The 23,752-nt window shown below is 50.6% G+C and overlaps 2 protein-coding genes across 3 annotated transcripts in view; both read right to left on the bottom strand.

Annotated features, from left to right (window-relative positions):
- ESYT1 (extended synaptotagmin 1) overlaps positions 1 to 12,042 on the bottom strand; it is a 17,094-nt gene extending 5,052 nt beyond the window's left edge. The window contains exons 1-24 of one of the 2 annotated variants that reach the window (XM_017853236.1): positions 11,385 to 12,042; positions 9,438 to 9,479; positions 9,139 to 9,273; positions 8,951 to 9,024; positions 8,751 to 8,823; positions 8,500 to 8,589; positions 8,260 to 8,315; positions 7,438 to 7,561; positions 7,173 to 7,349; positions 6,969 to 7,051; positions 6,301 to 6,349; positions 6,092 to 6,178; positions 5,893 to 5,985; positions 5,589 to 5,690; positions 5,343 to 5,429; positions 2,744 to 2,893; positions 2,266 to 2,421; positions 1,964 to 2,140; positions 1,722 to 1,804; positions 1,562 to 1,610; positions 1,364 to 1,453; positions 1,137 to 1,232; positions 796 to 867; positions 622 to 708 (exon numbers count right to left, since the gene is read on the bottom strand). In XM_017853236.1, coding sequence (XP_017708725.1) covers positions 622 to 708; positions 796 to 867; positions 1,137 to 1,232; positions 1,364 to 1,453; positions 1,562 to 1,610; positions 1,722 to 1,804; positions 1,964 to 2,140; positions 2,266 to 2,421; positions 2,744 to 2,893; positions 5,343 to 5,429; positions 5,589 to 5,690; positions 5,893 to 5,985; positions 6,092 to 6,178; positions 6,301 to 6,349; positions 6,969 to 7,051; positions 7,173 to 7,349; positions 7,438 to 7,561; positions 8,260 to 8,315; positions 8,500 to 8,589; positions 8,751 to 8,823; positions 8,951 to 9,024; positions 9,139 to 9,273; positions 9,438 to 9,479; positions 11,385 to 11,774 — 2,622 coding nt within the window. In that variant the 5' untranslated portion in view covers positions 11,775 to 12,042. The remainder of the gene's footprint in view (positions 1 to 621; positions 709 to 795; positions 868 to 1,136; positions 1,233 to 1,363; positions 1,454 to 1,561; positions 1,611 to 1,721; positions 1,805 to 1,963; positions 2,141 to 2,265; positions 2,422 to 2,743; positions 2,894 to 5,342; positions 5,430 to 5,588; positions 5,691 to 5,892; positions 5,986 to 6,091; positions 6,179 to 6,300; positions 6,350 to 6,968; positions 7,052 to 7,172; positions 7,350 to 7,437; positions 7,562 to 8,259; positions 8,316 to 8,499; positions 8,590 to 8,750; positions 8,824 to 8,950; positions 9,025 to 9,138; positions 9,274 to 9,437; positions 9,480 to 11,384) is intronic. The other variant, XM_017853237.1, reaches the window with a different exon arrangement.
- A 6,496-nt stretch (positions 12,043 to 18,538) lies between these two features.
- Positions 18,539 to 23,734, bottom strand: ZC3H10 (zinc finger CCCH-type containing 10). Its single transcript, XM_017853235.1, has 3 exons — positions 23,575 to 23,734; positions 22,724 to 22,787; positions 18,539 to 21,338 (listed from the first exon to the last, which is right to left on the bottom strand). The coding sequence occupies exon 3, from the start codon at positions 21,284 to 21,286 to the stop codon at positions 19,982 to 19,984; it is 1,305 nt and encodes a 434-aa protein (XP_017708724.1). The 5' UTR covers positions 21,287 to 21,338; positions 22,724 to 22,787; positions 23,575 to 23,734; the 3' UTR covers positions 18,539 to 19,981.
- Between the last annotated feature and the right edge of the window lie 18 nt (positions 23,735 to 23,752).

Here is a 23,752-nt window from a genome sequence, read left to right as displayed (position 1 = left end):
AAAAAAAAAAAAAAAAAAAAAAAGAATCTACCCTCAAGCTCAGGGGTCATCTAAAGATGCCTTTCTATCTCCAGCTTTTCCCCAGCCTGAACCCTTCCTTTCTTCCCCACAGTCCCTTTTACCTCAGTTATCATTCTGGAAGTTTTATCTGGTTATTTTTCTCCCAAAACAGAGTGTGAGCTCCATAAAGATAAGAAGTCAATCTTTTGGCTGGGTGCGGTGGCTCACACCTGTATTCCCGGCACTTTGGGAGGCCGAGGTGGGCGGATCACCTGAGGTCAGGAGTTTGAGACCATCCTGGCTAACATGATGAAACTCCATCTCTACTAAAACAAAATGCAAACATTAGCCAGGTGTGGTGGCGCGCGCCTGTAGTCCCAGCTACTAGGGAGGCTGAGGCAGGAGAATGGCGTGAACCCAGGAGGCGGAGCTTGCAGTGAGCCAAGATAGCGCCACTGTACTCCAGCCTGGGTGACACAGCAAGACTCTGTCTCAAAAAAAAAAAAAAAAAAAAAAAAAACCCAGTCAATCTTTTATCTCATCTCTGAATGCTCTGTGCCTGGTTTACTGCCTGGCCATGGCAGAAATTTGCTAAATATATGAAGAATGAATTTACAGTACCTGCAACTCCAGGCTCTCAGTGTGTGGTTTCCTGATCAGAAAGGAGGCACTCTCATCCCAGACAGGGGCTGAAGTTTGTGAAACAGTCTGGTGGAGATGAGGGCTTATTATCAGTGGCTGATACTCTTATTCCTCTTGTCCCTCCCATTTTTACCCTGCAGCATTTCTTCATACCTTGGTTTTATGAGAAGTATCTCCCACAGTGACAGTAGCATAAGGGTTGGGGGGCTTGGTGCCTTTTCGCAGCTAGAAAGAGAATACTGTGTTAGTCTTAAATTTGGACCTAGTTAGGCAGATTGCCCTCACAAATTATATCCACAGCCAGCAGCCATGTCACCATTATTACTTGGCAGCCACTACCCCGTGGCCTCGAACAGACAATTTTTCCCACCCGTGCACCACCCTCAGAAAGAGAGGGGCCATTTTTCCTATTCCAAATACTCCAGGAGCATCCAAACCAGAGGGAGGTGGAAGAAGGGCCAAGAAGTTATGGGGCGTGGGGAGTGGGATCTCACCGGCAGGTCCTCTGCCCGCTCCATATAGACGGATAGCAGGGCCGCGGCCAGCTCTGCACTCTTCTGAGTCTGGATCAAACTATTCACCTGCAGCACCTGTTGGGGGGCACACGGGGCTGGGGAGTGGTAACTGACACCTTGGGTTCTGGCATGTGGCCTGAACACTAAGAGAAGAGCTCATCCTGCCCCATCTTGGGTCTCTTCCTTCCTCCAGTCTCCTGCCCTACCTCCTCTAACTCAGCAGCAGTGGGACGGGGGGTGAGACGCTCCAGGCGCAAGTGCAGGCGGCCAGATGGGACATCCTCCAGGGTCAGCCACTGTGGAAGTAGGCAGGGTGAAGACTTGGGGATATGCAGACAGGAGAACTATGAGAATGAGGCAAGGGCAGGATCAGGAGGGGTCGTTGACTCTAATTCCATGCTCACCTCATCAAGGAAGCCACTGTTTAAGACTGTGGTGAGACTCACTCTACACCTGTGGAAGAGAAAGATTAAGACAAAAGCTAGATGGTGAGAACCAAGGAGGCCAGACTCCATGGCCTAAAGGGCCCCAGCCTGTTTTTCACCTAGACTCCTATGCTCTCACCTGCCCAGAAAATCATCCTTGTCCAAGTCCTTATCAAAGACTTCAACCTCTAGCTCTTGGCCTGGAACTGATGTGACAATCACCTAGTGGGAGACAATAGTGCAGATGAAAGAGGATTCTCTCCTTTTCCTCTGCAAATGACCAGACCCCCCATTCAACTGAACCTCAGAGGTTTCTGGACCACTTTTGGGATTGGGGGAAAAATGGGGCAGAACCAGGAGTCACAGCCATTCAATTCTGACCTCAAAAACCTCATTCCAGCGGGGATTGAGATCTTCCCGAACAACATGGCTCCGGAAGCTTCGTCCTGCCAGCTTTAGTTTGACATAGGGGTCTGACTTGCCCTTCACCAGTCCCCCCAAGAAACGGTCTTTGGCAATCAGGTCCTGGGCCTCTAATACATGGATTCGAAGCACATGCTGCAAAAGGGACAGGGCGGTGCCAGATGGCAAAGGGAGAGAGACCTGTCAGAATCTGCCCTGAAACAGGCTTTGCACACTTAGCAGGGCAAACAGACCCTAGTCCTTTCCAGATATAGACTCACCTCAGTCCCAAACTGGCTATCAGGAGTAGTGTGAGAGGGTCGAGGTGGGGCATCCACACTGCTGCCTCTCTGGGGACTCTCACTGTCCACGTCCCAAGCACCAGGACTACCAGGCACAGTGGGGAAGCGTATTTCTGATGAATCCAAGTACAGGATCTGGGAAGGGTAGTGTGATGTCAAATCAAAGTAGTGCAGCTTGCCACCAGCAGGCAAGGCATGTGGGGTGGGGTAGAGGAGGGGCTGTGACAGGGGAACTAGGTGCTGCCTTGGCTGGGCTCATCTCTAGAGGCTTCCCTCCACACCCCCTCAACTCATAAGCCATTCCTTCCACCAGTCAGATCAATATGTTTTTGTGCCTGCTTGGCACTTCTACATGTATTAGCTCATTTAATCTTAGAAGGCTCCCTTTGCTTACTCTTAATACCAAAGAATCAACAGGCCTTTCCCTCACACCTCAGTACCTCCTCCGTTTCCATACCCTCATGACTAGTTTAATGTAGAGTCTGGAGTTTGGGCCAGAGCTGCTAAGCTGGAACCACTGGTCCAGGGTGAGTTCTGGGGCAGTCAGCAGGCGGGCCAGAGGCAGTGTCAATGCTCCTAAAGTCAGGGCTCTGGAATCATCCTTCACCTACAGGAACAGGAGGAAGGACTATAGTGAAGGGATTAGGGGAAAGGAAGGCATACTGTGAAAATGATAACATGGCTACAGCTTCATTCTTCTCTGGACCAATCACAAACCTCCTGCTCCACTCAGGGCCATCTTTTTTTTTTTTTTTTTTTTTGAGACAGAGTCTCAAAAAAACCTGGAGTGCAATGGCACCATCTTGGTTCACTGCAACTTCGACCTCCTGGGTTCAACCCATTCTTCTACCTCAGCCTCCCAAATAGCTGGGACTACAGGCGCATGCTGTCATGCCCGGCTAAGTTTTCGTATTTTTTAGTAGAGACGGGGTTTCACCGTGTTGCCCAGGCTGGTCTCAAACTCCTGAGCTCCGACAATCCGCCCACCTCGGCCAGAGTCATCTTTTATAGTCCTCTGCCCAATCCATGGCCTCTTCCACCTTTGTTCATTCTGCTCCCACTATTTGGAAAGTCCTCATTCTCTTCCCTCTGCCTATTTAAATCCTACTTATCCTTCAAGACTCAATTAAAATCCTACTTCTTGCTTCACAAAATCTCCCTAGTTATTCCAGCCTGTCCCTTTCTCTGACCCTCCTTAGTCCTATACTATGGATATGTTACTCCCACAAATTCGTATGTAATTGTTGTTCTTTTTTTTTTTTTTTTTTTTTTTTTTTTTGAGACAGAGTTTTGCTCTGTCACCCAGGCCGGAGTGCAGTGGCATGAAATCGGCTCACTACAACTTCCACTTCCCGGGTTCAAATGATTCTCCTGCCTCAGCCTCCCAAGTAGCTGGGATTACAGGTATGCACCACCATGCCTGGCTAATTTTTGTATTTTTAGTACAGATGGGGTTTCACCATGCTGACCAGGCTGGTCTCAAACTCCTGACCTCAGGTGATCCGCCTGCCTTGGCCTCCCAAAGTGCTGGGATTACAGGCATGAGCCACCGCACCTGGCCTTGGTTCATATGTACTTGTTGAATGATTTTATGTATGTGTCTTGTCTATGAAACTGGCCAGTAAACATTATGAAGGCAGACACTACGTTTTGTGCTTTTTCTATGACCTTTAAAATGCTGAATGTTGGGCCAGGCATAGTGGCTCACGCCTGTAATCCAAGCACTTTGGGAGGTTGAGGCGGGTGGATCACCTGAGGTCAGGAGTTCAAGACCAGTCTGACCAACATGGAGAAACCCCGTCTCTACTAAAAACACACACAAAAATTAGCCAGGCATGGTGGCACATCCCTGTAATCCCAGCTACTCTGGAGGCTGAGGCAGAAGAATCACTTGAACCCAGAAGGTGGAGGTTGCGGTGAGCCGAGATCATGCCATTGCACTCCAGCCTGGGCAATAAGAGCAAAACTCTGTCTCAAAAAAAAAAAAAAAAATGCTGACTGTTAGCAATTTTATTGAGGCATAATTTACATACCATAAAATCACTCATTTTAGAAACCGTGCCCAGCCTCAGAATAATTTTTTTTTTTTTTTGAGACGGAGTCTTGCTCTGTCACCCAGGCTGCACAGTGCAGTGGTGCAATCTCTGCTCACTGCAAGCTCTGCCTCCCGGATTCACCCCATTCTCCTGCCTCAGCCTCCCGAGTAGCTGGGACTACAGGCGCCCAACACCACGCCCAGCTAATTTTTTGTATTTTTAGTAGAGATGGGGTTTCACCGTGTTAACCAGGATGGTCTCAATCTCCGGACCTCGTGATCCACCTGCCTCGGCCTCCCAAAGTGCTGGGATTACAGGCATGAACCACTGCGCCCGGCCAGAATAATTTTTTATAATTGGGAATTGTATACCTAAAATGAGTGATTGTATGGTATGTAAATTATGCCTCAATAAAATTGTTAACATTCAGAATTTTAAAGGTCACAGAAAAAGCACAAAACATAGTATCTGCTTTCACAATGCTTACTGGCCAGTTTCATAGACAAGACACACATATATAAAATCATTCAAGAACTAGTACATACGAACTAAGGCCAGGTGCGGTGGCTTACGCCTATAATCCCAGCACTTTGGGAGGCTGAGGCAGGCGGATCACCTGAAATCAGGAGTTTGAGACCAGCCTGGCCAACACGGTGAAATCCCATCTCTACTAAAAATACAAAAACTAGCCGGGCGTGGTGGTGCGTGCCTGTAATCCCAGCTACTCGGGAGGGTGAGGCAGGAGAATTGCTTGAACCCGGGAGGCGGAGGTTGCAGTGAGCTGAGATCGCACCATCGCACTCCAGCCTGGGCAACAGAGCGAGACAGCATCTCAAAAAAAAAAAAAAAGTATTCTGGAGCAACAGTTGGGGAACAGTGGAGAGATATTCAGGGAGGTGGGGAGTCTAGGCAGATGGATTAAAAATCGGAATGAAGGGAAAAGAAGGAGAGGAGAAATGGTACTGATCTGGGAAGACAGAATAGGGTATTCAAGAGGGGGTGAAGAGGTGATTATCTCACTTGCACATCAAGCTCCTGGCTTTGAGGGTCTTGTAGGAAGAATCGGAATGCTTCCTCCCACACTGGGCAGTTGGTACTGTAGACAGCCTGGAGATGTGGAGGAGGGATTAAGGGTGTATACCACAGCACCACTCCTGTTTCTCCAGAAAACCTCGCACATAACAGGCATTCTAAAGGGGAAACCATTCCAAGAACAGGCCTCTCCCTGTCCCACCTGGCCCCCGACAATGATGTCCTGGCCCTCACCTTGCTCTCCTGAGTCACATCCTGAATTGACAGTTGTACCATGGGGTTGGGTTCCTTGTTCCCCTTCTTCAGCTGTGGTGGGTACAATTCAGAGGTCACCATCTTGGGGGATTTGGTTTTGGTTTTGGTGAAGGAAGGTGCGATCACATCAGAATCCTTTCCCTGCAATGGATCTGATCCCCTCCCTGGGACCCTTGTGTTACATGCTGATACTTCTGGAGCAAAGCAGGCAGTGACAATTGCATCCTCAGCAAGGCAGGGTTGGGGAATGCTACATCCAGGGCTCCTGTTCACCCAAACTCACAGGAAGATCCTGGGCCCGATCCAGGTAGACAACTAAGATGGCAGCTGATGGGGGCTCTGGTCGAGAGGAGACTCCCCGATTCCACTGTAGAACCTAGGAAGGGGTGGTAGTAGTCAGATCTTGGTCCCCATTCCAAGTCCCCTACACTTCCAGCTACCTACTTCTCCCCTGCCAGCTTCCTGTTTCCCATGTGGCGTACCTGCTCCAGTTTCTCTGCATCTGACAAAAGCGACAGCCATTCTAGCCTCAAGTGAACTTGGCCTTGCCCACCTTGTAGAGGGAACCACTAGAAGAAATTGAGATGTAGTAGAGATCAGATATCTGCTTAACTACTTCCCTACCAATGTAGCAACTACCGTCTGCCCAAAGGGTGAGATCAGCCCACACCTTCCTCTTCTCCCAACTTACATCATCCAGAACACCAGCCTGTAACACCTTCCCTACATCCAGCTTCATTCTGGGGTGGGGAGGGGAGAGGGTAGTGAAAGGAAGAAAAAGGGAGTGTTGTAATTAGCAGCAGGTCAGTGGCCCTCCACTCACCCACCGAGAAATGACTGGCAGATCTCAGACTCCCTTATTCCTCTCAGGAGATATTCACCTGCCTGCGTGAGTGTGTGCATGGTAGGGGTTAGGGGTGGGGAGGTTAGGAAGGAAAACGATACATGATTCCCAGCCCAGAAAGTGAGTAATTACCTCCAGAACCTCAGTAGCATGGGCTTTATTATTATTACTTTTTTTAATTATTTTTTTTTCTTTAGAGACGGAGTCTCACTCTGCCGCCCAGGCTGGAGTGCAGTGGCACGATCTTGGCTCACTGCAAGCTCTGCCTCCTGGGTTCACCCGCCATTCTCCTGCCTCAGCCTCCCGAGTAGCTGGGACTACAGGCGCCAGCCACCTCGCCCGGCTAATTTTTGCATATTTAGTAGAGATGGGGTTTCACGGTGTTAGCCAGGATGGTCTTGGTCTCCTGACCTCATGAACCGCAAGCCTCGGTCTCCAAAAGTGCTGGGATTATAGGCATGAGCCACCACACCCGGCCAGCATGGGCTTTAGAATCCTAACAGGCAGAGTCTCACCTGCCCAGAAAGTCATCTTTATCTGGATCCTTGTCGAACACCTCCACTTCAATCTCCTGCCCTGGGACCTCGTGTACCATCACCTGGGGAACACAGAAGGTTGAGTGTCTCATGGGGCTGCAGCTGTGAGCATCATCTAATCAGCGTCTTCTCTCACGGCCTCCTGGGGCTTCCCCGTTTCACACAGCTGCTCAACTCTCCCACCTCGTAAGTCTCTTCCCACTGTGGGTTGAGTTCTTCATCAATGACACGACTGCAGAACGTCTGGGTACCTAAACGCACAAGTGCATACGGGTCTGACTTGCCCTCAATCAGGCCCTTCACATATTTGTCCTTGGAACTCAGCCCTCGGGCAGCCAGCAGGTGAATTCGAATAATGCCCTGGAGGAAGGAATCAGATGGTGAGAAACTAAGGACCCAGCAAGGGGTTCCTGAGAGAAGGATCTATCTAGTGGGGAAAAGGCCATACCCTGGGCAGAGGGGAACGCAACTGAGCCACATCTTGAAGGTCAGGCACAAGGGGCACCAGTAATCGGTTGGGCAACACGAGGAAGGCAGCGATGGAGTCCATGATCATGGTGTCAGAGAGAGAGCTGCATGGGGGAGTAGAAAGGAATGGGTATGGCCTCAACTTCCAGTTTTCGCCTATCCCCAACTATGTTTCCCACACCTAAAGCTGTAAGAAAGTCCTTTTGGAGGCCGGGCACGGTGGCTCAAGCCTGTAATCCCAGCACTTTGGGAGGCTGAGACGGGCGGATCACGAGGTCAGGAGATCGAGACCATCCTGGCTAATATGGTGAAACCCCGTCTCTACTAAAAAATACAAAAAACTAGCCGGGCGAGGTGGTGGGCGCCTGTAGTCCCAGCTACTCGGGAGGCTGAGGCAGGAGAATGGCGTAAACCCGGGAGGCGGAGCTTGCAGTGAGCTGAGATCCGGCCACTGCACTCCAGCCTGGGCGACAGAGCGAGACTCCGTCTCAAAAAAAAAAAAAAAAGACCTTTTGTAAAAATCTTTTGTGCTACGCTTCTACCCTAATTCCCCACCTACTGCTCTCTCCCTTCCTCACTGCCATCCCCATTGCCTTTTGCAGCCTTCAGCCCTCTTCATTCCCTACCTGCTCCCTCAACCCGAAGAAAAATCACAGTATCAAACTTTCCAGGGGTTTTTGTCTTCGCTCCCCAACTGAAGTTGAGGCTCCTAGAGGACACAAGCAGCATCTTTGCTCTGTGTCCCTTAAACCCCTAACCCAGCGCTGGAACACTCAGCAGGTGCTCAGTAAGTCCTTGATACCTAAGTCCTGGGATATCCAGCAGGTTGGTCATCCCTGTCCAGTTGATGTCTAGGGTCTGCAGGGAAAGAGCAGGGGTCAGGACAGATCCTATGGGGTGTGGTCATACCCATCCAACAGTTGCCAGAACCCCTCGGCCTTCTTGTCAATTCCCTTCTCATTCCGCATCGCTGGCTGCCCTCATCCTCCCAGTCCTCTCTGCTTCCCCTGCTTCCCCATACCCCTTCATTGTTTTCCCTTACCGGGCGTCGGATGAAGAACATCGACACAGCCCCCACAATGGGAAGGTCCCCAATGAGTGGCTCCAGAATCACCCGCAAGACACCATGTAGCTGAGGCAAGAAGAGAAAATCAAAGCCTTTCCCCAGAAAAGTCCCTCTTCTGTCCTCCCAGACTTTCTCAGCCTTGGTCTTTCCAACCTCACAGTTCCCCATATCCCATGAAACGTAGGACAAACATTCCCTATTATGTGGGCCCCTGACATATGGCCTACCTGCATGCCCTTGACTCCTGCTTTGCAGAAATATTTCTTCACTTCTACATCAATCTGCACATCACCTACATAGCTGGGGATTGGTAAAGAAGAGAACCAAGAGGGTTAGTCCTTGGCTGAAGTTGCGGGGAGGGGGAGTGAAGTAGCCTGGACTGACCAGGACACATTGAAGGGGAAGCAGCAGTGGTGAGTGGTATTACCTGATGTTCAAGTCCAGCAGGATCTGCTCTTTTCTCTGACCTGGGTGAACCTTGACTCCAATGATGCGCAATGGCTAGGAAGAGAGAAAGTACTGAGACAGGGGAGGGAAAGGGAGAAGTACCTCAGTCTACTCCGGGTCACTCACCCTCCCTATCCCACCTCCTCACTTTTCCTCCTCCACACATACCTTTTCACCCAGTTCCACTCGTGTAAATGTAAATGTTTGCAGATGAGGGTTAGATCCCCTAACAGCCGGAGCCACAGTCTCAGCCAGAAGTTTCTCCATATACTGGCCCAGGAAGGGCCAGACCTGGGCCACAATCTGGGAGGAAAGAGAGATGGTCAGAGGAGAACCCAGTCTTCCCTCTCAAGGCAAGTTCCTTCAGAATCCCCACGGAGAGCACTGAGGGATGCGGGTGGGTCTGGCAAGAAGAAACAAATTCCCATTCTCCCCTCACGAAGACTAAAAATCAAATCAATCCTCACCTTATTGAGCCATTCAGCCTTTTCCACGTCTGGGAAGCTGACCTGGAGGTGGGGAAGGCAGAGACAGTGACGTGCACACCCTCGCCTCTGGTTTCCTACTAAGATGCTGGTGGTATGCCGCAGAGGAGAGGGAGTGTGTAAGTGTGACAGACTCCTCATACTCGGGGTGGATGAGGGGCTGGGATATCCCAAAGGTTCATTCCTCACAGAATTTGGGGGCTGAGATCTCTCTAATAAGGGGAGCTGACAGGGTAGAGGTCACATTGTTACCCTGTGGGTAGCTCAGGGACATGGTGAAATGACAGCTGCTGAGAGAGAGAGGAGCAGGAGGAGGAGTAGGGCACATTCTTTCTGGAGGGGGAGGCCCAGTCAAATCAAAGTTTCAGGGAATCCTGGGATTTAAAAAGTCCTGGTTCCAGGCTGACCGCGGTAGCTCACATCTGTAATCTCAGCACTTTGGGAGGCCGAGGCCGGTGGATCATGAGGTCAGGAGTTCGACACCAGCCTGACCAGCATGGTGAAACCCCGTCTCTACAAAAAATACAAAATTAGCTGGGAATGGTGGTGCATGCCTGTAGTCCCAGCTACCCAGGAGGCTGAGGCAGGAGAATCTCTTGAACCCGGGAGGCAGAAGTTGCAGTGAGCCAAGTTCGGGCCACTGCATTCCAGCCTGGCAACAGAGTAAGAGACTCTGTCTCAAAAAAAAAAAAAGAAAACAGAAAAGTCCTGCCTTCTCAACTCCCCTCAGACGGGGCTTCTAGAGCAGGAAGGTGAAGGGGGAAGCAAGTCCTTCCTTGAGTCAGGGAGGGGCCAGAAGACCTAATTCGGCCTGGCTTTGTGGGTTTTTTTTTTGGGGGGGGGTGCGTGTTTTTTTTTTTGTTTTGTTTTGTTTTCTCTATCTTTCTCTGTGTGACTCCTTTTAAGGGAAAGAACACCTGTGCTTTGTATTGCGGGTAGATTGGTTTCCATGATGACGAGGAGGAGACAAACACTTGCTGCCTAGGCTACAGGTCCCCCAGGGCCATTTCACCCTCTTTCTCCTCCCCTTTCCAGTCCTGGGCCTGGAAAGCTTGGCTGTGTCTGCCTAGTGTCAATTTTGACTCCTCTCTGCTACCATTCTCCCCCTAGACTGGCACCTCTGCTGGGAGGGGCCGGGTAACGGGCTTTGCCTCTGCAAGGCTAAAGAGAAGGCATCCGCCTCAGCACAGCAGACTCGGCCGCCGCAGAAATAAGGGTCTCTGCCCCAACGGAACAAGCGCAGCCCACAGTCCGGAAACGGGTGTGGCCGGCCGAGGGGGTGGGGGGGAGTGTGGGCCGCGGGCACTGCAGCAGCCGCACCACCTCCTCCCGTACCCCGCCCTCCCTCCAGCAGCCGCCTCTGCCGCGCTGCAGCCTGGCGGCTGGAGGCCTGAAGGTGGCTGCCCGAGGGTCGTCCAGGGGCCGGGGCTGGGTTCCAGCGGGTAACCGGGGATAAAAGCGAGAAAAGAGAGAACCATAAGGCCTTAAGTAGGTAAAAAGTCTCGAGGAGCATAGCAAAGACTAGGGAAACCTTTGAGAGGTAACGGGACCAGGATTTCCAGGAGCAGCAAAGGCGCGAGTGGCACCAAAAGCAAGAGGGGCGTTGAAGATGGCTTGGCTAGGAGGGAGAGCTTCGGCTGAGACGGGGTCCCCAGATGTTATGACTGCTGTTGCCCAAGAGTAGAGGAAGAAGTCCTGATTCTGTGGAAGGATCCAGTCTGGGCGTGGGAAAGGGTGGGTGGGGAGAGTCAGCAGTCGGTCCCAAGAGTGGCGCGTCCAGCAGGCAGGCGGCTAGCGGGGAGAGAGGGGAAAGTCTGGGGCCCACTGTCCCAAGGCGGGGAGCTGACTCTAGGCACAAGGAGGAAAAGCCCCAGACGGAAGGAGTGGAAGGGGGCTATGCTGCAGAGAGGACCGAGGGTGGTCGCTCACCCAGGCAGGTAGCTCTCGATGACTCATATAAAGAGTTTTCGCCGTGAGCTGCTCCTCGTCGTCCAGTAGCTGCCTCGCGGCTCGAAGGCTCCGTTCTTTCTCGTCGCGGACTCGGCGCCAGCCCAGGTAGAGAGCGAGGCCGAAGAGCACGAAACCCACGCTGAGTCCCACTGCCCCGGCCAAATACACCGGTATCAGCACCAGCAACCGCCTCCCGAACGAAGTCAGCACCGCCAGGGCCTCACCCGCCGCGCCAGGGCCAGCAGGTTGGCCCCCAGAACCTGGGTCTAGCTTTGCGTGAGCAGCGGGGGGCTGGTCAGTGGGGTCGGAGGGAGCAGAAGGCTGGTCCATGGGGCTGGGGCTGGGGCCCTCTCCTGGAGATCGCTCCATTGTGCCACCTCTTGGGAGGATCCGCCCGACCCAGGGACTGGATAGAGGTTGCCTAGTCCTGCGATCAGCTCCCCCCCGCCAGTGGCAAAACGTGATCCCCGGGATGGAGGAGGGGGACTTCAAGCCACGCCCCTCCTTTCTGGCGATTTGGGTTGGTCCGCGCTGCACAGACCAAGGCGGGGTTAAAAGGTTGAAACTCCTCCCCTCTTCCGCGGGGAAGGCCCCGGGTTTCGGATAGGTAGGGCCTCCCTGATTGGGCCCGAAGGCCAAGATGGGAGGTCTGGGATGGCGGGAAAAGGAAGAAAGGGGCTCAGGGGCGGCATTCGATTGGTAATAAAGAGGAGAAGGCGTGGTGCACCATTCCAGGAGAGGCGGGACCAAGAGCTCCCCCACGTGGGATTGGAGTGCCTGTGGTATGACGTCATGCAGAGCCGCACCGCCAATTTCTTGGTTTTGGAGAAAGCCCAAGTTGCGAAGCTGAGGGGTTGTGGAGCGTCAGGATTTCCCTCTACTCATTCGGACAGTTTGGCAGGATTTGGTCTGGGATATGTATATATTCTTTTGCCGACTTTTAGTTTTCATACTCTAAGCACATTCCTTATCCTTCAGCTTTTTCCTGCCTGCCTTTACAAAAGGAAAGGATACGATCGTATTTGGAATGAAAGTGTTTGAAGATTGACCCTGTCTATCCTGTCCCCAATCCCCTACCTTGTTTGTGTGGTGTAACGACTGACCCTGGAGAAAACTGGAGAGTCAGAGAATTATAGAGTTGAGATAATCCAGCCTTCAGGGAAAGTGGGGAAAAAAGCAGAGGAGTGAATAGAAAGTGAGGCTTTATTTCTTTTTGGAAATTTCCAAGAGTTAATAAGTCATCTCTATCATAGAGGATGGGTGTAAGACTAGTTGGCTCCAAAAGGGAGGGAGGCAGCGCAAATTATTACATTTTCCAAGAATTTTCTGACCCTGAGGAACTTCTAGGACACTAAAATGAGGGATCAAGAGTGAGGGAAAGACAATTCCCTTTCACATTTGCCTGAGTTAGAAGGAAGGTTTGCCAGTCAGGTACGGAACTAATGCAGTCCCACAGTGTACTGTGTAGGTTTAGGAAGGAAAAAGTGCAGGGTACACCGATGACTATTGTTACTAGTTAACTGGCCTTAGAGGTAGAGTGTTGTCCTGGGATCTAGGTACTAGGCTAAGTGGACGTTGATGACGGAAGTGTTGGTCATAAGATGATTACCTTTTTATGCAGTATATATGGGGCATATTATGTAAATCTGTCAGATGCAGCAGCAGAACTGGGGTTGATCATTGGGGAGAAACTAGCCATTTCTTAGAGGAAGTGTCTTACAGGATGAGGCCTGCAGCTGATAAATTTTATCTGGTTCTGCAGGGCATAGATTTCATCAGCCTGTGTTTACCAAAGCTGCTTAAAACCTGTCCCTGCCCAGCCTCTATCACTTAAATTTTTTCACTTCCTTTTCTCTGCTTCCCTAGGGCCAGTAGTATCTCAACTGCTTCATTCAGTTTGCAGAACTATTTAAGAAACAATATTCTCTCTCCTACATCCTCCGTATTCCCAGAGGTGAGCAGGTAGAAAAGGAAACAAGGAACTTGGAGGAATTATGAGTGATCTGCTCACCAACTGATAAAGCAGAACTACAGCAGGAACATGGATGAAACTCCTGAGAGAGAAACCTCTCTATAAACTGAAATTTGCCAAGCATTGGAGTAGGGGAGGAGGTTCCTGAGGATGGGCGAATGGAAAGGATGACCTATGGATGTTCCTTTCCAAACTTCTCCCTTCCTAACCTCATCCAGATCATCAGAAATTATATAGGGGATAAAACTTCATCCTCAGGAAGGTCTTGTCCCGGCTGGGGCCCAGGAGCCACCGGATCAGCAGCTGCAATGCAGTTAGTTACCAACACAAGTAAACAGGGTGTGTCCCCGCCCACTGACAATTCTGCTGCCCAGGTGCCACCTGGTGGTGATAAGCAGTAAGTGGACAACAGGAAGGGATGGCGGGATGGCCATTTGTTAGAGGAAGTGTCTTTTTTTTTTTTTTTGAGACGGAGTCTTGCTCTGTCGCCCAGGCTGCAGTGCAGTGGCCAGATCTCGGCTCACTGCAAGCTCCGCCTCCCGGGTTTACGCCATTCTCCTGCCTCAGCCTCCGGAGTAGCTGGGCCAACAGGCGCCCGCCACCTCGCCTGGCTAGTTTTTTTTTTTTGCATTTTTTAGTAGAGACGGGGTTTCACCGTGTTAGCCAGGATGGTCTCGATCTCCTGACCTCGTGATCCGCCCATCTCGGCCTCCCAAAGTGCTGGGATTACAGGCTTGAGCCACCGCGCCCGGCCTAGAGGAAGTGTCTTACAGCATGAGGCCTACAGGAGGAGAGAGAATAAACTTCCTGGAGTTGCAATCTGCATTAATATGTAAACCATAATCGCCTCCAAGAGGCAGAGGGAGAGATACCGTACTCTGATCTCAGCTCACAAAGATGGGAAGGGCAACAAGATTTGAGGAAATTCCTTCTGTATTCTTTATTCCTCAGAAGTTACTGCCAAGCCAGGCGCAGTGGCTCACCCTGTAATCCCAGCACTTCGGGAGGCCAAGGCAGGCGGATCACCTGATGTCAGGAGTTCAAGACCAGCCTGGCCAACATGGCAAAACCCCCTCTACTGAAAATACAAAAATTAGCCAAGCATGGTGGCAGACACCTTGTAATCCCAGATACTCTACTTGGGAGGCTGAGGCAGGAGAATCACTTGAACCCAAGAGGTGGAGGTTGCAGTGAGCTGAGATCACGCCACTACACTCCAGCCTGGGCAAGAATGATACTCCGTCTCAAAAAACAAACAAAAAAACTGCCAGGTAATGATCCCTTTGTTGGATGGCTATATCATTAGAACTTTCTTATGTCAAGTCTGGAGTCAGACTGCCTGAATAGATTCCTAGCCCCATTCCTTACTTGCAGAACCCTGGGCAGGTTACTTTTTAAGCCTGCTTTCTCCTCTGTAAAAAGGGTACAATAATAGTACAATAATAGTAAAATGGGTGCACCCCTTGTGTCAGTGAGATGTTGCATGTAAAGTGCCTGGCACAGAGCCTTGGCTTACATGAAGCAGTCAACGAATGTTAGCTGGCCGGGTGCGGTGGCTCACACTTGTAATCCCAGCACTTTGGGAGGCCGAGGCGGGCGGATCATGAGGTCAGGAGATCGAGACCATCCTGGCTAACACGGTGAAACCCCGTCTCTACTAAAAATACAAAAAAAAAAAAAATTAGCCAGGCGTGGTGGCGGGCACCTGTAGTCCCAGCTACTTGGGAGGCTGAGGCAGAATGGCATGGACCGTGGAGGTGGAGCTTGCAGTGAGTGGAGATCGCGCCACTGCACTCCAGACTGGGCGACACAGTGAGACTGTGTCTCAAAAAAAAAAAAAAAAAAAAACAGGCCAGGCACGGTGTCTCAAGCCTGTAATCCCAGCACTTTGGGAGGCCAAGACGGGTAGATCACGAGGTCAGGAGATCGAGACCATCCTGGCCTACATGGTGAAACCCTGTCTCTACCAAAAAAATACAAAAAACTAGCCAGGCGAGATGGCGGGAGCCTGTAGTCCCAGCTACTCGGAAGGCTGAGGCAGGAGAATGGCGTAAACCTGGGAAGCGGAGCTTGCAGTGAGCCGAGATCGTGCCACTGCACTCCAGCCTGGGCAACAGAGCGAGACTCCGTCTCAAAACAACAACAACAACAACAACAAAAAACAAACAAAAAAACAAATGTTAGCCATTATTCTAGAACTCCCTTTTTGTTTCCTGTGTAGCAAACAGGACCTTCCTCGACTGGGCAGCCCTTCAAATATTTGTAGACTTCTATTTGAAGCTTTCTCTTGCCAGCCTTTTCTTTTTTCCAGCAAACCACACTGGTTTGTCAATGGCCCTCTTTAAAAATTACATTTAGAAGAACACACTACTAAGTGGTTATACTTAACGCAGAACATAGACTGCTGTATTTATAATCCATTACCAAGGTTCTACTGCCCTTATGGAGCCTCCTAGAAAGATGCCTAGAACATAGCATGCTCTTAATAAATATTTATAAATGGACACATTGAGGGCTAAGATTCTATTTTTTTGCAGCCAACTGGAAGTCCCAGGTTGTTCTCATGTGAATTATTGCTCATATAGATCTCTAACATTGTTCCCCTGACAAGCTCAAGATCTAAGCAATTTTTTAGTGTGAGAGCGCTCCAGTGTTTTAGTCAATCCAAGTTACAGACACTTTGAATATTATTTAGCTCTTCCTGTGTTACTGTTGATAAATGGGCTTTTTATGTTTACCCAAGTTGGGTTTTTTCTTTTTATAATAAAACACAGCCCTTGGGCTTATCACTAGAGAACAGAGATTTCTCCAACATAAATGCACTAACCGGCCGGGCGCGGTGGCTCAAGCCTGTAATCCCAGCACTTTGGGAGGCTGAGACGGGTGGATCACGAGGTCAGGAGATCGAGACCATCCTGGTCTACACGGTGAAACCCCATCTCTACTAAAAAATACAAAAAACTAGCCGGGCGAGATGGCGGGCGCCTGTAGTCCCAGCTACTCGGGAGGCTGAGGCAGGAGAATGGCCTAAACCCGAGAGGCGGAGCTTGCAGTGAGCCGAGATCGCGCCACTGCACTCCAGCCTGGGCGACAGAGCTAGATTCCGTCTAAAAAAAAAAAAAAAAAAAAAATGCACTAACCAACACTAAGTACAAGTGTTCAGTTTGATTCCACCAAATGCTACTTTTTTTTCTTCTTATTATTATTTTTTATTTTTTTATTTTTTTGAGATGGAGTCTTGCTCTGTCGCCCAGGCTGGAGTGCAGTGGCCGGATCTCAGCTCACTGCAAGCTCCGCCTCCTGGGTTTACACCATTCTCCTGCCTCAGCCTCCCGAGTAGCTGGGACTACAGGCGCCGCCACCTCGCCCGGCTAGTTTTTTTGTATTTTTTAGTAGAGACGGGGTTTCACCGTGTTAGCCAGGATGGTCTCGAGCTCCTGACCTCGTGATCCGCCCGTCTCGGCCTCCCAAAGTGCTGGGATTACAGGCTTGAGCCACCGCGCCTGGCCTTCTTATTATTTNAAAAAAAAAAAAAAAAAAAATGCACTAACCAACACTAAGTACAAGTGTTCAGTTTGATTCCACCAAATGCTACTTTTTTTTCTTCTTATTATTATTTTTTATTTTTTTATTTTTTTGAGATGGAGTCTTGCTCTGTCGCCCAGGCTGGAGTGCAGTGGCCGGATCTCAGCTCACTGCAAGCTCCGCCTCCTGGGTTTACACCATTCTCCTGCCTCAGCCTCCCGAGTAGCTGGGACTACAGGCGCCGCCACCTCGCCCGGCTAGTTTTTTTGTATTTTTTAGTAGAGACGGGGTTTCACCGTGTTAGCCAGGATGGTCTCGAGCTCCTGACCTCGTGATCCGCCCGTCTCGGCCTCCCAAAGTGCTGGGATTACAGGCTTGAGCCACCGCGCCTGGCCTTCTTATTATTTTTTAACCAGAGCCATTTGAAAGGAAAAAATGCTACTATTAACTGACCCGTAATTTTCCTCTTATCTGTGATGACTTAGCAGGTGAGAGGAAAGCAGCTCCTGTAATCTGGGAACTGGCCTGACACAGCCAGGTTTCAGAGCTGTTAGGGCTGACCTGGTGCTCACAGGTAGCACCTGTAAGCTACGTGTGTTTGTGTCCAAAAGTTCTCTTCTATTTGAGGTCAGCAGTTCTCTTGGACACAATCTCACAAAACACCAGCATTGGACAAGATCACTCAGTGACTGTGATGAAGTGAGACAAAAAACAAAATCACTTGACAATTTTGTTTAAGCACAAAACAAGGTCAGTGTGCAAACCACAAAACAGCAAACATCCCCTTTCCCAGCTAGTGACTTCATCGACTACAGCTTAGGTTCACTTGTCTGCCCTTCTTCTAGACAAGCTACCCAATCATAGAGTTATCCTTGCTTCCCTTAACAGCACCCAACCCATAAAAACACCCACTTTCTTGAATCTTCCCCAAAATCACTTAACCAAAGTCTAAGTCCTCTACGTCCTTCCTAACACCCTCATGCTGACACACCACGTATTCTCAATGGTGAGCCCTCCCTCTCACTGCAATGAGCATTAAACCCAACTTGCTCAATTACCAGGTGTATTCTTGGTGGTCTTTAGCTGGAGTAAATACATACAAGACATACAATGTCTAAAGTTTCCAAATCTACCTCTTTGGAGATAACTTGGCAAGGAGGAAATACAGTCAGTCAAGATTTGACTGATAATTCATGTTGGTATCTATTGTTACATTCTTCTCTAAATGCTTGTAAGCCATCTCTTTTAATAGTCTAGAATTGCCGGGCACGGTGGTTCACACCTGTAATCCCAGCACTTTGGGAGGCTGAGGCGGGTGGATCACGAGAGATCGAGACCATTCTGGCCAACATGATGAAACCCCGTCTCTACTAAAAATAAAAAAATTAGCTGGGCTTGGTGGGGGGCGCCTGTAGTCCCACCTACTCAGGAGGCTGACACAACAGAATCGCTTGAACCCAGGAGGCGCATGTTGCAGCGAGCTGAGATTGTGCCACTACACTCCAGTCTTCTGGCAACTGAGCAAGATTCCATCTCAAAAAAAAAAAAAAAAAAAAAAAAAATTGTGCCCCCAAAAACAACATTAAGCTTATCAATGTGTTGCTTCTAAAATCCACAAACAATGTTAGCCCACTTTGTCTTTAGGCTTTTTAATGACTGGCCTTGACCTAGCCCACCATCTGCAATCCCAGATGTGACCTGAGTGATCAACCAGACAAAACAGCAAGAGGTAGCAGGAGATATAATGAAGGGGAACACAATCCAGGATCACTCTCTACCCCCAAATCTACTGTCCCATTAAACTAGACACCTGAGTTGTTTTCCCTACATCAGCCGTGAGCTGAAGAGGAACTGAGGTTTGACTATTGGGGCCCCTGGCTTTACTGACTTAAGCAGATTTAAAACTTCTGGTCCTATGTGGAGACAGAGGAAAGGGATGGACCCTAAGCCTTGTGTCCCTAGAAGGACTCTTTTCCCAGACCTCCCAAGCCTTGAAGGCTTAAGGAACTGGCCACTGAAGAAGGGCTGGCGTACGAGGGACATTAACTGCCATCAACTCCACCTGTCCTGCTCTGTTTGAATAAGGACCTGTCAACTATGTAACATCCCATCCCCATTTCTCAGCAAATACGCCCTCCTTACTACCTGCCCCGCTAAATGACCCTAGGAGCCCTGGTTACTAAGGCAACCTGGGAATAGCACATACCGACAGAGACCAGAAACAGATGGGACTATTTTTAAACTAGACTAGGTGGCTCCAAACCTTTTGCCCCATAAAGTGCCTTCCCCAAAGCCCCATTTGGTCTTGTTCTGGGTCCCTACCCTTCACTGGCTTCTATCTATCTTACCAAAGCTATGTGAGGCTGGGGTCTTTATCCCATTTTGGCATGAGATCTATTTACTGCTCCCATCTTCCACACAGAATATCTAAGCAAATTTTCACTGCCTCCATTTGTTAAAAATAATTGTTCTTTTATTTCTTTGGAAAGTAGTGGGCCCTGCCCTATGGATTTTCAGGCCAAACTAGGGTAATGAATGCTTCCCTAGTCTTTGGGCTGGAGCACTATGGTCCCAGCCTTCCCAGGGCCCAGAAGCAATTCCTTTATTGTCCAACCCAACCAACTAGGACCCAAATTGTCTGAAGGCTCCTGTCAGGCCTTCTCTCCTAACCACCCACTTCCCAATCTTTCCTGGCTTTCCCTCTGGGCAGGGTATTTTTTTCTTCCAAAACCAGTGCTGGAACCTGTGCTGTGCAGAAGAGAGGACAAGACGAGGGATGTTCCCAAATTCCCATAAGAGGACACAGCCCTTCAGTCAGTCCTTCCTCTCTGCTGGCTTCAGTCTGCATTCCTCTGCAAGCCCCCACTGTGAGGCTTGAAGATGGACAAGAGGACCCTCATAAAAGGGAGGTGAGAGAAAACACCAACCCAACCCCTCCTCAGGACATACTCCTTGTAGTCTCTTGTCCTAGTTCTCAAGGGAGCCCTTCAGACAGGGCTGGGGAGGGCTAGGCAAGTGGGCAAGGGCCCCTTGAACCCAGCCCTGGGAGGCTATACCAGGGGAGTGTCCATTAGCCCCATCAGTGTGGCATGGCCGTGATGCGCATGCTCTGGGAAGCGATAGGGTAAGTCACCATGGGAGTGGTGGTGTGGCTCATTGTGATTCCTGCCAAGGGTTGGGCCATCGATACAGCCACAGGGGCCACAGGAGCCACAGATACCGCCACAGGAGCCATGGAGACAGGTGGGGGTGCCATTCCCTGGGCAATTGTTTGAGCCAGGGCAGCTGACAGTGGCGTGATCTCTGGGGTCAAGTGTGGGGGTGGGGGTGGTGGAGCAGCAGGAGGTGCAGCATTAGTTGGGGGAGCCGCTGGAGCTCCAGCAGGGGCCACCAGTTCTTGCTGGGACACTGGACGAGGCTGTAGAGCCTGGCTGCTGAGAGTAGTGTGAGTCTGGGCAATGCCATGGTTAAAAGTAGCGACAGTGCCCACAGTGGGGGCCAGAGTCTGCTCAGTCGCTGGTGCAGTGGAGCTCAGGGTTATGACCTTGGCCTGATTGCGGAACTGAGCATTTTGTTCCAGTAATACCTCATTGGTGGCCAGCAAGTTACTGACCTGCTTCTTTAACTCCTCTACCCGCTTCCTGAGCATGGCATTCTCCTCCTCTAGCAGTCTGCACTCCACCCCTCGCGGTGGAGCCAAGCTATATTCATATGACTCAAAATGAGGGCCATCAGGGGGGCAGCATCCACCTCGCCGGCGTTTTGGGCCTGGCTCATGGTCCTCAAAGCCCCTGTCAGGAAGGTCATAGATATCATAGAGGTCATGACGTCGTCCTGGGAGGACTGAGCCTGTTGAGCCCCCACCAGTGCCTCCTCCACCCCGAGCATCAAACTCAAAATCCCGCTGCAGGTGACGGAACTTGCACTTGGCTCCTCTCTGACAGTCACCCTTGAGAAAGTCACGGCAGATAGGGACCTCCTCCTTGCCATTTGGTAGGTCTGCCGGTGAAAGGCCAAGGCCAGCTGCTACTTTCTGCCTCAGCCGTGGGGGAAGCTCTCCTGTCTTCTTATAGCCATCTTCATCCTCCTTGGAGCCATGGATGAAACGGCAATTTGGGCGGCTACACTCCTTGTTTTGGAAGTCATGGCAGAAGATGAACTCGTTTTTGCTCACCCCCAAGTTGGACACCTCGCTCATGTCTGGGTGGCGATATCGGCAACGCTTGCCTCGCTTGCACACATTCCTCAAGAAGTCTCTACAGATGGCATCTGAGCTGGCCCCGCCACTGCCTGTCCCTGCCCCACTGGCCTCCTCGCTGCCACCAGCTCCAGGGCCTCCACCGCTGCTCCCGGTACCGTTGGCATAGCTGTCCCGGTCAGGCATCCTGGTCCCGCCCAACTCAGGGTTTTCTTTATCTTGCCACTCTTGGTGACCACTACAAAAGAGGAGAACTGTATTAAACAGAAGTCCTCCAGGGAGATCCCACTCTTCCTGACTATAGAGCAGGCAGCCCAGAGGGGCAATGGCTTTAGAGATGGAGAATCTAAGGGATAAGAATTCTGGCTGAAACGTCTGACTCATCAAAAGTCCCGCCCAGGCTTTTGTGCACCTGGTCTGGGTCAGAATGATTCACACTTGCCTTGTTAACAGAGGAGGGAAGGAGTTGGGGTGAAGCCACCTAATTTCACTAATGACGACAGGCCCAGGAGAAAGCAGGGAAGAAACAGTGTTGGATTTCATCTTTCCTTCTGAGCTGACCTTATTAAAGTTGTGGAAGTGAAATTAAAACTGCAGTCAGTATCTGAACAGGCTGGGAGGAAACTGGGAATAGTGCCCAAGATGGGCTACTGAGCTATTAGGGTTGTAGAAGATGGTAACAAAACTTCCTTAACCCCTTTTCCTTTTCCTCAGGTGAGGGCTCTGTACATATCAAATCTCTAGAAGCCAAGAAATCCTGGGTGAAGAGACTGGTGTCACCAGCTTGAGGGGAGTCTCAAAACTTGTCATACTTTAGTATTCCCTCCTACCCATCATCACTGTCAGCGGCAGAGAGGTCAGCCCCCTCTATTTCAGGGTAGCAGTTCTAAGTTAGAATCTCCACTTCTAGATTTCCAGGGCTAACCATTTGTGATAAGGTCAAGGTGGGAAGGAGTTAATTTCACAGGAACCAGTGACCTTTCCCCATTCTCCACCCCCTTCCTACTCCCCTTTGTGAAGATCCCACTGACATCCAGCCACACCATTCCTCAACCCATAAAAATCCTCTTTATTTATAGACTCCATAAAAGCTTTTTAAGTCTCCTATTTCCCAAGAGAGCTTTGGAATGTCAGTCCACTGCCCTGGTTCTAGCCCTCCCCTCTCTCCACCCCTAGTAAGACCTGGAGTCCCTGCTACCACGTGTCTGACCTCCCAAGCCTTTCCTATGCGGTGTTCAGGCTCCCCCTGCTGCTGAAATAGGAAAACTTCACATTGTTCCCTTTGGGCATAAGGGAATCTTTCCTGATTACTTTGGCCTTGACCTACCCCACCCCACTGCTGTGACTTTGCCTTTAGATCTCCCTAAAATGAATGAACCAAACCAGAGACCACAGTTACATGAGAATCTGTAAGAGCATCCTCCTCCTCTAAAGGGAGATAGTCCCAGAATAATAGAAGCAACAAGGAAAAAAGTGGTAAAAGATACAAACTTTTAGTAAAGGGGAATGACCAGGTGAAGTACAAATGCCATCTATCCAAACCTGGCTCACGTTGCAAGTCGCACCAGCAGCAGATAATTAGATATGATGCTCCTCCCCACCCAACTCTCCCAGAATTGATACCTGAGGTAGCTCAGGTGAAGTCCGGGGCTCCTGTGGGTCTCCACCTCCACATCACTGCTGGGTTCTGAGCAGGAAAAAAACAGAGACTTGGGTGGAAGGAGGGGTAAGAGTGGAGGACTATGGGGTGGTTGTCACAAGAAAGAAATCTGACAAAACGGCAAAGGATTTTCTTTGGGAACGTCAGGATTTTCTCAGGGTTTAAACTGAACTTCACCTGTCCAAGGGAGAAGCGGCCAGTAAGAAGAGTAAGAGATAAAACTAATTCGGAAGGACTGGGAGCATGGGTTGGAAAACTAGCTCTGAGTGAACAAAGGGTGCGGGACGCCCTGCATCAAGATGAAAGAGGATGTGAGGGTCAGAGCCCGGCTAAGGGTTGGAGTTAGTAATGGCTAGTGAGGAACCTTAAAAGGGCAGCGCCTGACAGTGCAGTGGGATGGCCGATTGGACTTGGAGGCAGTGATTGTGACGCTTCCCAACACCCTAGAGTTTGCGAAAAAAAGTCCTAGGAGTTTTCCCGCAGCAAGTCTTCTAGCTTGGCAGGTTCCGTGCAGTGCCGCTGGCGCTCAGCCGTGGGCTACATGAAAGGGACACTAAGGGCGCGCGAAGTGAAGCGGGGAGCTGGGGCTCCAGGTGTCATCAAGCTGAGGGGATGGGCAGGGTTGTGACGTCACGAAGCTGGCGTTTGCTCGCGATGCGGGGTCAGTCAGAAAAGGGGCACTGCCCTGGGGTGTGAGGACGAGCCAGCTCGGTTCTGGGGGGCCTTGTGTGGCCCGGCCGAGCCCAGTCGCTGGGCCGGCCCCGACTCCTCCCCTCCGGGCGCGGCCTCCACCTAAGTCTCCCGCCTCCCTCACCTGCCGCCGCCGCCGTAGTTGCTGCTGCCGCCTGCCGGTCCTCTAGCTTCGACAAAGAGCCGCCCACCCGATCGCTCTTCCGCTTCCTGCGGAAGAAGTGACGCTCTAGCTATCAGACCCGGAACCATACTCTATGGTGTACAAAGTATGCGTGCGACATGCCGCAGGAAGTTCCCAC

The sequence above is a fragment of the Rhinopithecus bieti genome, unplaced genomic scaffold (genome assembly GCF_001698545.2).
Source record: "Rhinopithecus bieti isolate Rb0 unplaced genomic scaffold, ASM169854v2 scaffold_35950, whole genome shotgun sequence".
In the NCBI taxonomy this organism is placed as follows: Eukaryota; Metazoa; Chordata; class Mammalia; order Primates; family Cercopithecidae; genus Rhinopithecus; species Rhinopithecus bieti.
This window is presented reverse-complemented; position numbering and strand designations above follow the sequence as displayed.